The following is a 17,561-nucleotide window of genomic DNA, read 5'->3' as shown; positions in this document are numbered from 1 at the left end:
CAAAAGTGATGTTGCCATGTTCCCAGATTTCAACAATTAAGTTGTAACTACTAGAATAGGAACGATGGGCAAAGTTAAGAAAATACAATCCAAGTTGTAATAACCCGAAACTAACATTTGAGTCACCTGCTTCATGTTTTCACTCGACGCTAGTAAGTTGCTCTGTTAGTTGATTTTGTGATGCTCTCAGGAGCTGCTCATCTGAACTTTCAGAACTCAAAACATTTTCTTGCTAGTAACGAACCACTGGCAGAAAGTAAGTAAATTGATTTAAGTACTGAGCTTGAGTACAATTTGGAAGAACTTCATACTTCTGCTCCACTACATTGTTGTGACAGACTTAATTACTTTTAAGATTACGAATTTACACAATAGGTAATATAAAAACCTTTAAAAATACAATACATTTGTAAACATCAAACTAGGCGTTTCCAACCGTTTGGACTTGTGACATGTTACAAAATAAAATGTATAGTCGGAGTTACAGGTCAGATGTCTATGGGTTATTAAGAGCTCCACCGAATAGTGTTTTTTTTGTTTTTTTTCCTTTTACCTCTAAAGTTCTCACATGGTTTGGTTTCAATAATAATAATAATAAAAAAGACTCAACAAAAGTCAAAGATCAGAGGGCAAAAACTGAAAACAGATTTGTGCATCATCCTTTCTCCGCCATTATTCATCTGACCAGCTCTCAGATTTATCTGCTGTCCCTGTATATAAAACTGTATATTAAGTACATCAAAGTAGCTCCACCTGCAGCAGCTACAACAGTAACATGCTGCAGACACACTGGTGCTTCTGTAGAAACATTCTAATGATGTCATCTGTGTGATGTGACCCTCAGTACAATATTAAGCAGATGTGCAAAAACTGGACAATAACTGGAAGTAATGCAGGATAATATTAACATTATATAAAAATGTTGTAGATTAGTAGTAGTCCCTGGTTGTAGCATCAGGTGGAGCATCTTACTGTTTAATACCGTAGGTGGTCACTCAGACCACAGGTAGTTCTGTGGTTGGCAAACAGAGAGCATTGTGGGGTTTCAGCTAGCAACCGGCCACCATGACAAAGACTTTTGTGATACTTAATGACTTTTACCCATGAACCATGACTTTCAGACAAGTTAAGTTTGACAAAGACAGTTCTACTACAAGGAGTGTCAGAAAAGTTCCAGGACTGGTGTCACAAAGGATATATTTCAAACCCAAACTACAAACTACCAGTTTTCCCCTTCAGATGATCAACCAGCACATCTACAAAGAGATCCCACGGCATTTGCTTTGTTCAGTTCAGAGAAGAGTGAATTGTGGCAGGACAAGTCGTGGCTGTTTCACCATGACAACACGCCTGTTCACAATGCCCTGAGCATCCAACAGTTCCTGGCTGAGAAGAACATTGTCGTGCTGGAGCAACCTCCCTACTCACCCCACCTGGCTCTGTGTGATTTTTTCCTCTTCCCCAAGCTCAAAGAGGTCATCAAGGGGACCTGTTTTGAAGACGTGGACAACATCAAGATGGCTGTGATGACGGAGCTGCAGAGGATCCTGGAAGAATCCTTCCAGCAGTGCATGGTGGCGTGGCAGAGAAGGCTGGGAAAAGTGTGTTAGACTCCGGGGGGATTACTTTGAAGGGGAAAACTCGTAATTTGTAGTTTGGATTTGAAATTTATCTTTTGCGACACCAGTCCTGAAATTTTTCTGACACACCTCATATATCCCAGTGGCATACGTACATAACAGAGTCACCATGTTTCTGTTGACTAAAACAGGCCTATCAGCATGGGACAAAGTCCGCTGTGCTCAGTTTATGTTATTGATTGATCTTTTATTGGTGATTATTGATTTAGAAAACCACTCAATATTTGCATCCTAGCACCCTGTCACAAATTGTGCTCTCCCTTTATGACACCTGTGTGTCAGTGGATGCAAACAAGGGATCGATCTTCGGTTTGTGCTGATGCCAATAGCTGAGATTGGATCAGGTCATTCCTAATTAACATTACTTCTACAATCCCTTTGCATTCAAATACTCCCAATGTGTAAGCAGTTGTTCTTTGAAATGTTATTTTGCTACTTACCCCCATCAACAGAGGGCCTTTTCTGCCTGGTTTCTGGGTTAGCTACATGTCAAAACCAGTTAAATTACTCGAATGACGTGATGAAAAGTTTTTGATGTTCATCTTAATTGTGCCAGTATAGACCAAAGAGATATTCTGCCAATGTTTGCATCACCACTCTACAAATTTCATCCAGTTTTCAACAAATTTGTTGCATGACATGTTTAGACAAGCCTATAGAACCTTTTTGAAATTGTGCCACATTCCTGTAAACACTGGTCTCTTTGGTATAAACTATAGGTCTTGACTGAATTGTGCACATGTAACTAAATTACTGTCCAATATGAAGGCATTTTGTCTTCTGACAGTTGATGTTCTTCAGCTGTCAGCAGCTAATGAAGGCGATCGTTTGATGCAGATCCAGGATCCAAATGCAGACTTTTAAACATTTTTGTAAACAAACAAGCAAGAAATTCAAATGATTGTGCCCTGGAGAATGCTGGTAGAAATATGTTGTCAGATTGCTTTTTCTTTTTTTTCAGACTTTAGACATCTATTAGTTATTTAACTGACAGTATATCCAGATACATTTCTTTAAAAACAAATGTCAGAGGTGTCTTAGTTTGATCTTGACTAAAGAAAAACACTCCAGACCCCTGCTCATCATTAGGAGTCCAGATCCGCATGGAGTGTTTTACCTCCTCTGAGGAGGTCCGCTACTCCAAACACATTCTTCAGCTGACCACCATGCTGTCTTTAGCACGTCTCTGAACTGAAAATAACAACTGAGAGCACTGTAAATGTACAAAGCCCACCGTCTTCCAGTCAGGTCAAAAGCCACGCCACTTCACTTTTAAAAGCCTTCTTCAGCAGCAACAATTAGCTGCCTTTGCTTCTCTCTGTCTAGCCACAGAATTGCACTTAATTGTGCTTCTGTCTGTAGGAGTTAAAACACCCCCCACCCCCCCACCGAGTTGTACTGTCAGCTAAATCCCAGTAACCAGAGTGTCTGACCTCGTCTAGAAGCAAGGCACTACCTATACCCAGTGTAAGGTATACTGTCTATTTAATTGGTCCCCAGGGAATACAGTGCTTTAACTCTCAGCAGGCCACTGTAAAAGAATGTTAATTAGTTCAACAATGAAATGTGGGTTCCCCTTTGTTGGGCTCTTGGCATTGATACTTTTGACAGAGAACTGAAGGAGAGTCAAAGAGTAGCTCTTTGATCTTGGTTGAAATCTCAATGAGATCCTTTCGGACAGGCTGGTGGACATGAATGGGCTCAGAGAGTGTGTATACAACATCCAAAAGGTTCCATTCGTTAGTGTTTATACATTAATGTACATCAGCGTTTAATTGTAAACATGTGGAGGCATTCCAACCCAAATGAAATCCTTAAAATATGCATAAAGCTCTTCTGGAATCATGTTTATGGGATGCTGTGTGTGCAATAAAATGTGTCATTGAGAGAATAGATAAATATTATTTATATTGCTTATTGTTTCTCATTTTCTTTTGGCACGATGATTAAAAGATTTACACGTTCGCAAGTCGAATACGCGTTGGGGTAGAAAAGTGAGTGCGGTGTCGGTCTGTTTTAGGTATGTGCATACTGGAGCCAACCAAATTACAGCATTTAGAAATGCTTGCACTCATGCCGTGCAGGGCTCCTTTTTTATTGTTCTCTGTTATGAGGAACTGCTGGAGTTTGGATTTATAGGCTCATGATAGTCCTTCTAGTGTCAAAAGAAATAAAAATCTTTCACATTTTTGTTGTTTGGTAGTGAATTCTAGCATGACATGTAGATGCATGGCTGATGCCGGTGTGCACAGTGCCCATTGGGTGCTGTCATGTCTCTGTGTGTCCAGCAGGTCAGGGCAGTCACCCCTGTCTTCTCATGGTGTAAGTAGCAGCTCACTACCTAGTGAGAGGGGGGATTTCAACGTAAGGCGATTTGGGAAAGGTTGTGTGTGGATAATCTGCACTGATTCAAAGGCTATTATAACAGAGGCCATATTTTCACCTTCTCTGCCTCCTCTTTTCTTTTTTCATCTCACACTCGCTTACTCCGAGTCTTAACACCAATTTCTGAGGATGCAGATACTCCTCAGTGCTTTGATAATCCCTTTGATGTCAGACTGTCTGCGGTGATGAGTCTGTTTAAGGGGTTTAGTGTGGTGGGTTTGGCCGCGGAGAGATTTTTTTTTTTTTTCCTGGAAAATACAAAGCCCTGTTCTGGCCCAGCTGTCCGGGCCGTGTGCACGGGCACAGACGGGCTTGGCGCTGACTTGGATGCTGGCGCTGGCATGGGGCTGGGCCTCACGGCAGCAAGAGCTGTGCGCCATTGTGCCAGGGAGTCACGCTCCGCCTCGTGTGCCCACTGGGGGCATCGCTTGAATACTCATGGAGTGCTCAATGAGTTTTCTTGCCTTTCTTTCTGATCTAACAGTTACACACAATCTCTCTCTGTGTGACTGTCTGGAAAGACTGAGTTTAGAGAATACAATGGAACTCTTCACTATAATCGGGTTATCCAAAGTTGAGGAGGCTGTTTAGGATGACGGACTCCAAGCTATGCCGAGCTCGTAAACACTGAATGTGTTACCTAAAGTCATTTATGTAAATTCTTTCGCGACTTTAACTATTTCGCTTTTTCTAATAGGTTTTTTTCTTAAATAGAAAACAGGGCAATGCAGCAACATGGGAAAAAATTGCCTCTATTTTTTGGAGTAAATCAAGTCATAGCTGTTGCATCAATGTGTTTGCATCATTTACAAGCAAATCCTGCTATAGTTCTGTGTTGCTTTGTCTGGCAGATGCTGAAATCAATCTTCCCCCAGCTGAGAGACAGCTGAAGCTACTGCAAGCAGTCTTTCTTACACTGTATCACATGTGGCAATGCATCACTGCAAATCTGGACAGCACAACGTACGCTCTTCTCAGTCCTTGAATGTCTTGTTTTAACACAAAAGTGCAGTGGAAACCGATCTAATGCCAATAAATTACAGAGTCTGACTGAAACATTCTGACATTCAGAGTGTGTGGACAATTTATACTCCCATTGCAAAGTTTTCAGTATGTTTTTAGTCAACATCAGACCTATAAAATAACACTTTTTGTGTGATTTGGAGCTATGTGGTGCGGCTACTGGAAGGTCTACCACTACTCTTTTTTTCTGTTCTGTCTGTGACTATTCTTTTGAAACTCTTTTAGTCTTATTAATGTGCAATTAAATCTGCTTCAGCCTTCAGTTTTGCAAGTTTTTCTTTTCCATTCCTCCAATGCAAAAAGCTGCCCACGCTTTTAGACTGTCTCTGCCTCTGTCTCTGCCTCTTTTAAGTTCACTCTGTCACGGTGAAGGAATCTATCCGTCGTAGCCAGTGCAACACGTGCAGTTCAGCTGAGAGAACTGAGCCAGTCGAGTATGCACAGTATATGACTGTCATTTTAGTTCTGCTGTTTAAGGCATTCATTTGGAGCCTATAAATGGAATAGTTTCAGTCTGGCACTAAATATGTTTTGAGTTTTTTCTGTCGCCATGATTCTTGCCAATCACCATAATTTATTTATTTTTTGTTATGTAGGGGGGTTGGGATCACAGAAAATTTTATGTCCCTCTGTGAGTCGATAAAATGTCATCAAGGGATTTTCTCAGTTTGTGAGGCAGAGCTTGCATGACTTATAAACTCTCTCAAAGCTCACCAGTGACCTTGCGTCTCTTGGTACAACTGTTTTTTTGAACGCTGGAATGACACATTAATCTATGGCAGGTTTCTGCTCTAGAAGTCCAGTGTGCCTCTGTTATGTCATTGGAATTCAGCTAAGCTAAACCTCCTTGGCTCTGATCTGTGGATGTACCACGCTCTCTCATGAAATGCCTTTATGACATAAAGTAGTCGGTGTCCATTATGGAGAGGTTGATTCCCACATGATGAATAATTCCATAATCACAAACTTTTTTCATTGCTTTTCTTTCTTTTTAGAAACAGAGAGCTCCAAGAAGCCAATGTCTTTTGAGAGCAGAGGGAATATGGGAGAGGAGCTGGACTCTCTCAGAGCCACAATAGATGATCAGCACATTTATGAAGACAACTCCACCAGCTCGCACTCCAGATCTCCACGCAGACACAAGCGTTTCCTCTCCTATCCTCGTTATGTTGAGCTTATGGTGACAGCGGACGCCAAAATGGTGCGTCACCATGGACGCAACCTGGAGCACTACATCCTAACAATCATGTCAGTAGTAAGTAAAATAATGTTTCTAAAAATTATCATTTCAAGTGTTATTATAAGTGTTTTTGGTTTTGTTTGATAGCATTAGTTGGTGTAATATGACATATAGTTTTTTTTTTGATTGTTATTGGTCTGCATACATTCTCAAGCATCACTGGTTTTAAATTAAATGAACTTGAATTTAAAAAAATAAAATACTGGAATCAATTGCAGCGTTGGTTCTGATCAGAAACCTGCTGGTTTGGTTGCCAACAAGAAAAAGATATGCACATAGTGTGTTCAAGAAACGTTCCTCTCTTGTGTACTTTTTTTGTGGCCATTTTAATTGAGACAAGCTTGAATGCACTCGATGCATGTCAGGATGCTAAAACAACTGGTCATGCTTACTCAGATAGTCACAGATGCCTTTGTATAACATTTTTATTTTATCTCCTGTAGTCCCTGTGATGATATCGAGATCTGTTTAACCAGAGTAACAGGGACACTGCTTTCTTTCTCTCTCTCAAGAGAAATTGCTGTTAAATTTTTACTACCTTAAACAAAATTCCATTTACCTTAATTGGACGAGTAGATGGAGGATATCCCAAACACTGACAGCTCTCACCATGGTAAGATGCTATTTAAGGGAGGTGTAAAAATGTAAATATATACTTTTTCTTGGTTTGGTGAAGCAGCCCTGTCCACTGTGACCAGTGTAAACTGCAGTCCAGCTGAGTGCTTCTAGGCTCAGACTTTACTGTGTGACATTTTTGGTTGTAAACCTTGATGTGACCTCCTGCATCAACCAAAGTGGCACCGCTAATTTGTACAATCCTGACTCAGCACCTTCTTTATGAGTCCCAAATTGGACTGAAAGAGCAACTTGATAATCAATCCACTAACTCTCAGATTGACTTTGCTCTAAAAGTGTGTCAAAGCAAGACAGGTTATCAATTGAGCTGGACTGTGTGGACCTTCTGCCATCTGTCACCAGTGTGACATGTGTGAAACATTCAGTAACTTGTCAAGGAGTAATGATTGTCGGTGGATGTTATCCTTAAGTAAAGCTGAGGGAGTGCAGTCGCTGGTAAATGTGCCGCTTTTTATTACCAAGTTTGTCGAGTCCTGCCACGCTTACAGTCTGTCTGCAGACCAGTGGTGCAGGAATTTATTTCTTCTCTCTTTGTCATGCTCTCAGTCACCTTACTTTTGCCACAGTTAAAAACTTTGGCAAAACATGACCGATAATTTTAATCAGAACAGAGAACTTGAGCAAGAAATTGACCCAGTCTGTTCCACGGTGTAGAATTAATGTGTGTTTTACTGTTATTCCTGACATTTCTAACATTGGACAGTAGATAGCAGCTAAATCTCTTTGTATTACATGTTTAAACTTTGCACACGGTACCTGACAAATATGTATAGTAAAATGTACATTTAAATGAGCCCATACTCCCTGAAGAACACCATTTACCTGAGAAATTTAACATTTTAGAAAGTACTTTTATTATTGATGTTTTTTGTTTTTTTTCCCCCTAAAATCAGCCAAATGTGTAATTGGTTTGATCGTTTAACCCCTGAGATTCCCAGAATAATCCTTGAGGTCGTGACATTAATGTCCTTCCTGTTAGCTGAATTCCTGCTGGCATGTCTCTGTGCCTTCTGAGCTTGTTTTCAGGGAGCTGGCTGTGTGAGATTCTGTTGTGATTGTCCGGTGTAGGCTGTAGTCCCCCTCGCTTCTGCTTGTTGCACTGATCATATCATAACATACTCTGGGGCGAGAGCACACAGAACAATGTCCTGTGTCACAGTTGGACTAAGAGCATACAAGGACAGGCTCCTTTCGCCCACTCTGGGCAGGCCTGGGCCACGTTTGCCTCCCCCTAGGCCAGGACAAGCTAAATGTTTATAGTGGACTAATGAGTTCCTGTCATGAGGCCGCACTCGGCCTCAGGAGACCGCTGGCCGACCGTGACAGGGTTGCACGAGAAAATCAGGAGAAGCAGAGGGGAGAAGAGGTGGAATGTTTTGCTGTCTTCATAGAAGGGCTCTGAGCTCCAGCTTTTGCTAAAGTTTCACATTTTGTAGCTGGATCCAGGTTTTATTTTTTCTTGACTACGGTCTGTGGAGGACTGGTAATTGTTTTTTATTACCCTGTTGATTAAACTTCCCCTGAAGGAGATATTTTTACTCTCTTTTGACTTCAGTGAACTGTTGCTGTTTTGATTAAACCAGATCGAGCTCAACTTTAAAAAAGTAGTGACCGTGCTTTGTCATTCCAGGTTTTAAGTCAAGAGGAGCTGACTAGCTTTTATACTGTCCCTATCTGTGCTTTGGCTCAGGTTTGTGGAGGTTTGCATTTTTTGTCTGTGTGTTTTGTCTTTGTTACAGGTAGCAGCAGTGTACAGGGACCCCAGCGTAGGAAACCTCATCAACATCATGATTGTCAAGCTGGTCGTCATCCACAATGAACAGGTGAGCGTGGGATCTTGAATGCTACACGTATAAACGTTCTTCAATATAGGCTGACGTCATTGCAGGTGTCTCTGGCTTGGCCTTTTCTCTGTGGGGCCTGCTTGAAAGGACACTGCCTTTGTTGTCAGTCTCGAGTCTCATGAGAGGTCTCTGTGGAAAACTAATGACACTGTAGTAAGGCAGCGAAACACCTGCAAATGAGATGCTGCCGCAGAGGTGCACTGTAGTTTGTTTTTTAAATTAAGCTCTAGCGTTTGCCCTCCTGGGTATTGTTAACATATTTTTGGTGAGAGTAAAAAAATCTTTTTCGCCACCTCAGTCCCAGGAAGGCTGATCTGGATGAAGAGCATGAGCCTCCTGCAGCTCTCCAAAAAGCTCTAATTTAACAGAAATAATGTAAAACAGAAGCACCTGTTAGCTGTTGTGGAGAACTGATTACTGCAGTGGATTTGTTTCAGTTAAGTTTTCATAGATTCCCACTGTAAGATTAGTGGTACTCCAATTGTGGCTCTATAATTGACCCACATATGCATAACAAGAAACATCAAGTGGCATGTTTATAGTGAGTAGATGACTGGATAAAAATCTACAGATGATCCTGGAAGAAGGGTTGAAAGAGGGAAGCTATAATGATCCTTTGCATTTTATTTCATTTGGTTAAACTGAATTTAAGTAAGTTAAATGTTATCATGGGCAAAAAGAAGAGAATAAGATAAGTTGACACATGTTAAATATTCTTTAATTGTGAGATTTTTGAGACGTACACACTGCGATCGCTGAAATATGACTTTATGCATTAATGATACCCAGAAACATGTTTGCTGTTTCACCCAACAACAGGAAGGGCCCACAGTGAGCTTCAACGCTGCCACCACTCTCCACAACTTCTGTGTGTGGCAGCAGAGTCAAAACATCCAGGACGACAACCATCCTTCACACCATGACACCGCACTCCTCATTACCAGGTACCTCCTCCTTCAAAGCAGGTTTCTCAAGCAAGCAGTCCTGTTCACAAAGTGGTAACTGCATTGTGTGATTTTTTTTTTTTCAGGGAAGACATCTGCCGTGCGAAGGACAAATGCGACACGTTAGGTAAACTTTTGCCTCTTTCATTGCAAAAGTATCTCCACCTCAAAGTACGTCTCGATTAACTTTCCGCTCCGGTGACCGCAGGCTCACAAACTGTGCAGTAATGAGTTTATGGCAATCTGTCAGCTAATAATATTGTAGTGACAGAGCGGAGTGGTAGTAAGAGGAGGGGAACGGGGAACTGTGTGTTGTGCTAATCTCTCTTAAAGAACAGAAGTTTTGATGGCTTAATCGCCTACAACACTCATGCAACTGTTATTTCTTTCTGTGTCAATATGTGTTTACGTGCAACTGTGTGCGTTTTCATGGCCCTGCAGGGCTCGCAGAGCTGGGGACAATGTGCGACCCTTACCGGAGCTGCTCCATCAGTGAGGAAAATGGAATTAGCGCCTCCTTCACCATCGCTCATGAGTTGGGCCATGTGTAAGTTGCAGCACAGAACCTTTAGCAACCTTCCTCCTCCCCTCCTCACCCATAACCCAGCAGCACACACATACTGCACACACACACACACACACACACACACACACACACATAGGCTGTCTCACCCCTCACAGCCAGCCTTGACAACAAAAGCCCCTCTTATCAAGAGACGTAGGGTGCAGCAGACGCAGGTGCAAAACATAATAAAGTAAAAAAACTTGACTTTTAATAACATGCCAGCCTATAATACCTTACTCTACAGGTCAAGAAGTTAGCCCTGTATGTGTCCGAGCTTTACCTCGATGACAGCGAGCTTAGATGAGATTTACTGTGGATATAGTGGAAAAAAAAAATCTGCATAGGGTTCAGTTATTTTGGAAAACCTCTGTTCTCCAGTGGCGCGCATACCTTTATTAGACAGTCCAAGGCTGAATATTGTGTTTAGCATTTGGATGCGTGCTCATTCTCAGTCACTTTCAACATCTCAGCCCCAAAGACACTCTGAAGATGTAACAGTGCCAGCATATGTAACTTGTCTTTTAGCAGGTAATGGCAGGTTTACCACAACACGCCTGTCTGCCAGAGAGTGTTTTCACAACAAGCAAATACTGCCACATGTGTGAGGCGAAGAACAGACCTGTACGGATAATTTGTCTCCAAATGACCGAGCGTAAACACATGACCTATTTGCACATAAGGTGCTGTTTTTTTCCATCCGAGGCAAAATTACGGTAAATTACTCATTACCTCCTCATTCTTGAAAACCAGCTGAGGTGATTTAAATATGGTGCAATTTAAGAAGCATTATTTCCTACTACAGCCTTAGATCTGATTTCTGTCTCAGCAAGCGCACTTATGGACACAGAATTTGTCTTTTTTCAGGTTGTTCTTCCTGCTTTGGTGTAATTGTGAATGAGAGATCTCCTTTCTGGTCCGTTTGTGTGGATAATAAAAAGGACCAGTGTCAGCGTTCGGCTCTGAGCCACTGGTTAAGAATGAAAGATATTCTTCTACCTCCTCTGTCACGCTCACACATTCTTCCAGTGGAGAGATCGGACCAGAGCAGCAGCAGATGGACGAGTCTACGTTCCACTCCCCTCCTTCCCCTACTCTTCCCTCTCGCAACTCATGTGGATCTGTTTATGCTAAAGTTCAAGCAGCTGGAGGCCCAGTTGGCTCTGCCTCTTGGCATGGTTGATCGCCGCGTTCACAGGCGTGAGCTCTCCAGAGTGTTGAGCGCTCTGGGAAAGCCAGTGTCAGGTAGTGGGAGCCACTCAAGAGCGTTGCAGATTAAAGAAAGATTTAGACTAATGGATAGAAGGCCTTTCTCAGATGACTGCGAAGACGTGTGATTACTAATAGCCATCATGGGGATTTTCAGGCAAGACGGCGTCACTTGATAGCTGTTCAAAGGTGACACTTATAAGGACTTATCAAGTTTGTCAGGCTTCAGATGTCTTAGATCACAAATAAATCTTCCTGACATTTTGCTATGTCATTAGAATAAATAGCTGCCGACAGACTTTCTTTTTTAACGCCTTAAGAAATATGAGAGAGGAAAACTTTTCCAGCATTATCACGTTCACATATAACCCTGGAAAGCAAAATGGGTAAAATGACTTGAATGTGCCAGTGATGGTTTCTCTTTAGAATCAGTACATTTTTTGTAGCTAAGATGTGCAACTGACTAACAGTGCAGCAGTTGTTTTTCATTTTTGATGCTGTTCAAAGGCATTTAATGAGAGAAATATGTTTTTGTCGTGTTGTAAATCTAATGGGATGGCTGCATGACATTAAGATAAGCAGTTATTTTGTTAAGAGCTACAATCGAGTGGGCGTCAAAATTATGACATTCTGGATGCTAGTAATTCACTGGAATTGACTGTTCTATTGATCTGGCCACAAAACTGCTTGATTTATAATCTAATTACACTAAAAGGCTCTCATCTCAGGATTTCAAGCTAGTATCCTCCTTTGTTCCCTTCAAATCTTGGTCAAATAAATCCTCATAACACCCACAAATCCCTAGATCACCCATCACGGTAATAACAAAATCTACTTAGCTGCAGCAGCACATCCAGTTGTTCATTACTTTTTGGTGACTGGAAACTTGCCTGTCATTATCCGTATCACCCCGGTTCACCTGGGTACCATCACGAGTGTCAAAAAATAGTTTGCAAATACCATTTGAGCCAGATTTGATGTTATGAGTGTTATCCAACAGCTTGGTTTGTGTGCGTGGAGCTTGTTACTGTGCCAGAGGCTTAATTATTTCCTGGGTGTTTGCCCTCAGGCCCTCGGCCCCTGTAGGGTGGGCCTCATGCCAGCCATTCTAGATCTTGTTTGTGTGGCGGTATGGATTGACCCTCAGCTACAGCCCAGGGCCCAGCACTGGCCCACATCCTGTTGTAAACATCTCAGACATCATACAGCTGCAAGGGTTCCTGTGTGTATAAATACGTGTGCACTCATGTGTACTTGCACTACATGTGTTACGGGTTGTACGCCAAAACCACAGCACCAAACAGGACATCCGTATTGGACTACACTGCTCTGGACATAATCAAGAACAACGTGCTTTATGAGACGGCCAACTACCGGCGGACGCGATGAATTCATTAATTTGCAGATGGCATGCTTCACTTTTGACAGCGGTTCTGCTGTGAAGACTCCTGTTTTCTGTTAGTTGACTGATTTTTTTGATGAAGCCAGATATGTCTCTATAGCTGATAATTGAAGATTTCATTGCAGCACACGTGTGCACTGACACATCGTGGTGTTTCTGCCCGGACCTTCCACTCTACATTAAGCCCTGCGAGAATGTGAGATGTTCACCTTTGACCTCTATGGGGTGAGCTGGAGGTGGTTCTCACCAGCATGTTTGCCATGATAGTGGAGCTGAATAGATGCTGATAGATGGATAGCAACGTTCTACATAAAATGTTGCACAACCCAACTGGCCAGTTGGAGTTTTATTGCAGCCTTTTGAGGGTTGTTTGGGAGTTAACACAAATAGGGAGATGTATGTATTTAGGAGTGAAAAAGAAATACAAACAGACAAGTGGAAGAAAATGTGCGAAGTGTATAGCATGACTCACAGATGTGTCTGCGTCTGTGTGTGGCGGCCCACAGGGATGGTGCGGGGTGAGCCCTTGTTCAAAATGGCTGAATTTGTGACATTTATCCTTCTTACTACAACATAGCCGTTAAGCGGTTGATAATCGCTTTGTGTGTGTTCTCTCTATTCTTCTCGCCATCTCTAACCGCTCCTTTTTCCTTTCACTCTGCACCAGGTTCAACATGCCTCATGATGACAACCCCAAGTGCCGGGAGGCAGGCATGAAGCACCAGTATCACGTCATGGCTCCGACCCTCAACTACGACACCAACCCCTGGTCGTGGTCCAAGTGCAGTCGGAAGTACATCACAGAGTTTCTAGAGTACGTACATCCAGTTCTCCTGTCCAGTTCTAAACTGATCCGTCATCAAAACAAACCACTTATCAGGGACTCTTCTAATGGAAGATAAAGCGATAGTTTCCCAATGGGATATTACTACATCCATGTTTTAAGTGCGCCATTAACTTTTACTTGTTGTGACATACCTAGCAAAACAAATGGCTTCCACGTCTCCCACATAGCTCTGTAGACAGGTCAGCGCAATGTAAACTGTGTTGAGTTGTTATTGCCTGGTGTTGAAAGAGTATTTCCTGTTTGAATCCGGGGTCTTCCTCAGCTGACCTGTGCGATGGATCTTCTGCGGCCCTTCAGCTGTCCCACCACTCAGACAGAGCCCCGCTCTGAAGAGGCTGGGCAAACACTAATCTAGTCACTAGCCTCCTTTCCACACCAGAACCTGTAACACGGGGCAACGGCTCATTCAGCAGCTCCTAACCCGCACCATGGTCACTGATCCTGGTGAAGGACTTCCCTTTAAAATGGGAAATGTCAGTTATAATTAGATCTTCCCTGGACATGACCCTTTAATCTTTGCCTCCTTTCCTCTGTTAATTGTGGAGGCCTTCACAAAGGACGGCCTTGTTGACCAGATGCATCTCGAGAGCGCAGTGTTAGGCGACGCCTCACATGGGAGTTTTAAGGTTGTGCTTTGCATAGTTTCCAGCCGGCAGTGACCTCGACGTCGTGTGGTCGGAACATACCGCCAAGACGAGGAAAATCTTCATCAATCTCTTCATTATTTGGATGGGTCCATGTCAACTGTGTTGGGCTTCTGTTTGTGGCTGATTGCAACCCAAAAACCAGCAAGAGTATGATGTAAATGTCAAATGCATTTGTGACAAACCTTAACATTTGGTGGCCACATGGGATTTATAGCAAACAGCCAGGTAGAGAGGAGAGATTAAAGCAGCACTTGGTTCAGTGTGGGAGCGGTAGTGGTGGGAAAGGCCCTTGAGAGTGCAGTCCAAGCGCTTTTGAAGTTTGTCTCCAGCCAACAATGAGGAGCATTGATTCAAACTAGTACTTCTACAGTACCACTCCTGCTCAGTGGACTGACCTGGTCAAGTACGTCAGTGTTTTGACTGCCCATTCTCCCTGAAGAGCAAATTCAATCTGCACCACTCTCCTACCAGTTTAAAAAACGAAAGGCCGCGCCACCTCTCAAACATCCCTTTCAAAAGGCAAAGGATTCCCCTTCTGCTCCCCCTTATCTCACTGTTGCTGTAATAATGTGCACTGAACTCCCGCACCTGAAAGCTGATGAAAAGTGTCCTGCTGTTGTGCAGCGTTATTATGTGTCAACCGCTACATAAAGAAACTATTCATTCCTCCTCTGGCACTGTGCCATTTGATTTAAACCACAAAATCCAGATATAAAAGTAAAATGCAAATCTTTGACTGATGCCAACCTCTAGTTGTTGTTGCTCGGTGTTTTGAAACCACATAATCGTTAGCAGTGGGCAAGTCCCATCATTTTCTTTTGCACACCTGAAAAAAATTGCTGAAGCGACAAATCGCTCACGAAAACTTCAGTCCAAAATATGCCTTTTTTTCTTGATAAAATCAAAATGTGTCTATGTACCACATGTTTCTCCAAATTAAACTTAACCTCTGTCAATTTTTTATGTTTCCATGTGCAATAATTGGTGCATTCTGTCACAGACAAAACTCTGACAGGACTGGCACTGTTTGATTCAACACTGAACGGTGATGCTCAGTGACACCTGGCCCTCTGCAGAAATCATCAATGCTGCATATGAACGGACTCTCTGTATTGTATAGGTAGAGCTATAATTGTTTAGTCTCATTTGATAAAAACACAATTATCAACTTAAAGTCATCTTGTAAATACACTCAATTTCACGTCTCCCACTGGCCGCCAGGTGTTTAGTCTCTTCTGATGCCAGAAAGGAATCGCCACAGTGTCTTGAATCCACACGGCTGATATTCTTTTTCCAAAAAAAGACATCAGGTAGACATTTCATTTAAAAAATGACCACGCTGACCCCTTTCCCCTGTGGATCTGTCTGTCTTGGTCTTAATAATCATTCCATTAAGTTCCAGGACACTGATTAGACAGATGACCAACTGCTGAAAGACACTGTAATATGTCTGTATGATTCCTTGACAGGCTGCTCCATAGTTTTCATTCAGAGCGTCTTCCTCTGCTGCTGTGTTCTTCTTGTGCAATCTTTCCTCTTCCACCAGCCAGCGTTTGCTACAGTTTCCTACATTACGGCTGGAAATGAAAGGGTAAAGAAACAAAGTGATGGTAACTCAGAATAATCCTGTATAATTATTGGCCTGTCACATCAGCTGGTGCTTTGTCGAGCAGGTGTTTTAGCAGCTCAATCCAGGATGAAATTTGTCAGAGCGGTGCAGACATGTTGTGTAATTACACATCTATACTTGTCTCATTTGAAAGTTTCCTTTTTCCAAAGTAAACACAAAAAGAAGAGATCCTTTGTGGCTCAACTCGCTCTGCTAACATGTTTGTGTAGTGCCTTTTCACAACCGCAAAGGCTGATGATTTTATATGCTGGCTGCTGGTGCATATATATTCAGTCCAGCTGTGCTTTTGTTGTCTCTGTTACTGCATTGTGGCTCAGGGTGTGGCTGATGTACAGCACAATCTGTCATTATGCTGCAATGCTGGTGCTGGCACTGATTTATGTAACTTAATCAAGGTGCTTTATGATTCTAAATTCTCTTGTTTGCCTTCAGCATAGAAAAACACACTTCAGATAAAAATGTGGTCAGCACGCAGATTCTTTTCAGCCTGTATCGAAATGCTGTCTTGTTCAGTCTATGGCGCCAAACTCCAGTTTCATTACTAACAGGCTTTTTAAGGGGAAGTGGTATCAGTCTCTCTGTTCGGTATCTTTACGGACCACCCACAGGGGAAAACACATCTGAGGATGATCGCAGACAATGACGCAGAAATGTTTACTTTGCTTTTTATGAAAGACATGACACATGTTGATAATTTATGGGGTTGGAAAACACAAGGTTATCTTCATGGAATGAAAGTTTGCATTGTGAACATGTGTGCCTTCGCTATTTTTCTGTTTGTGCAAACACTGCAGTGGTTTTATGTTTTCTTTTTTTTTTCTTTTTTTTACTGTACATACACTTCACTTTTTTTTTTTTTTTTTAGCACTGGCTATGGAGAGTGCCTCCTTGATGAGCCTGCAGGCAGAACATATGAGCTGCCCACCCTCCTTCCTGGTCAGATGTACAATGCCAACAGACAGTGTGAACTGATGTTTGGTCCTGGTTCCCAAATTTGTCCATACATGGTGAGTTGGCTTGATATCAAAGCAAGGACAACCACACTGAAAAAAGTAAAGAAAAGTTCAGGAGTAGGTAAAACTGTTCTTCCCCGATGTACAGGAACCCCTTTTTATTAAACTATCAAACTTTCGAACATATCAGTTATACCTATAGTCCAACATATATAAAAGTGTAGTCCGCTAAATGTGGGTCCTTTATTTTACAGTACAGTAGAGCCCATTACACTCTGTCAATCCCTATGCAGAATGCATAACAGGCATAACAAGATACAAAGAGGCAGATTAATGTGTTGTCACATGCACAGATGTTGATTAAAATCGAATGTTGAGCTATTAAACATGTAATGTGCACATGTCTGGAAAGCACTGAAGAACAGTCAGTTGGCAGTTTCTTAGACGTCAATATTGTTTAATCAACCAATTAACATATTAGCGCACTTTCTTGCTTCCACAACAAGTTGGGCAATAATGGACGATGTAGCAGTTAAATTCTGTTGTTTTTCAAAGTCTTAACAAATTAAACATTTCTAGTCTATTGTGCATGTGTTGAA

The 17,561-nt window shown here is 42.2% G+C and overlaps 1 protein-coding gene across 1 annotated transcript in view; it reads left to right on the top strand.

Moving 5' to 3' along the window:
* LOC103353233 (A disintegrin and metalloproteinase with thrombospondin motifs 20) overlaps window positions 1–17,561 on the top strand; it is an 82,987-nt gene that overhangs the window by 10,526 nt on the left and 54,900 nt on the right. Inside the window, exons 4-10 of the mRNA XM_008276104.1 lie at window positions 6,050–6,303; window positions 8,664–8,747; window positions 9,588–9,712; window positions 9,799–9,839; window positions 10,154–10,259; window positions 13,553–13,699; window positions 16,875–17,016. Coding sequence (XP_008274326.1) covers window positions 6,050–6,303; window positions 8,664–8,747; window positions 9,588–9,712; window positions 9,799–9,839; window positions 10,154–10,259; window positions 13,553–13,699; window positions 16,875–17,016 — 899 coding nt within the window. The remainder of the gene's footprint in view (window positions 1–6,049; window positions 6,304–8,663; window positions 8,748–9,587; window positions 9,713–9,798; window positions 9,840–10,153; window positions 10,260–13,552; window positions 13,700–16,874; window positions 17,017–17,561) is intronic.

Source organism: Stegastes partitus, unplaced genomic scaffold, assembly GCF_000690725.1.
Source record: "Stegastes partitus isolate 25-593 unplaced genomic scaffold, Stegastes_partitus-1.0.2 Scaffold65, whole genome shotgun sequence".
Lineage (NCBI taxonomy): Eukaryota > Metazoa > Chordata > Actinopteri > Pomacentridae > Stegastes > Stegastes partitus.
The sequence above is the reverse complement of the archived record's forward strand: the minus strand, read 5'-3'. Positions and strand labels throughout refer to the sequence as shown.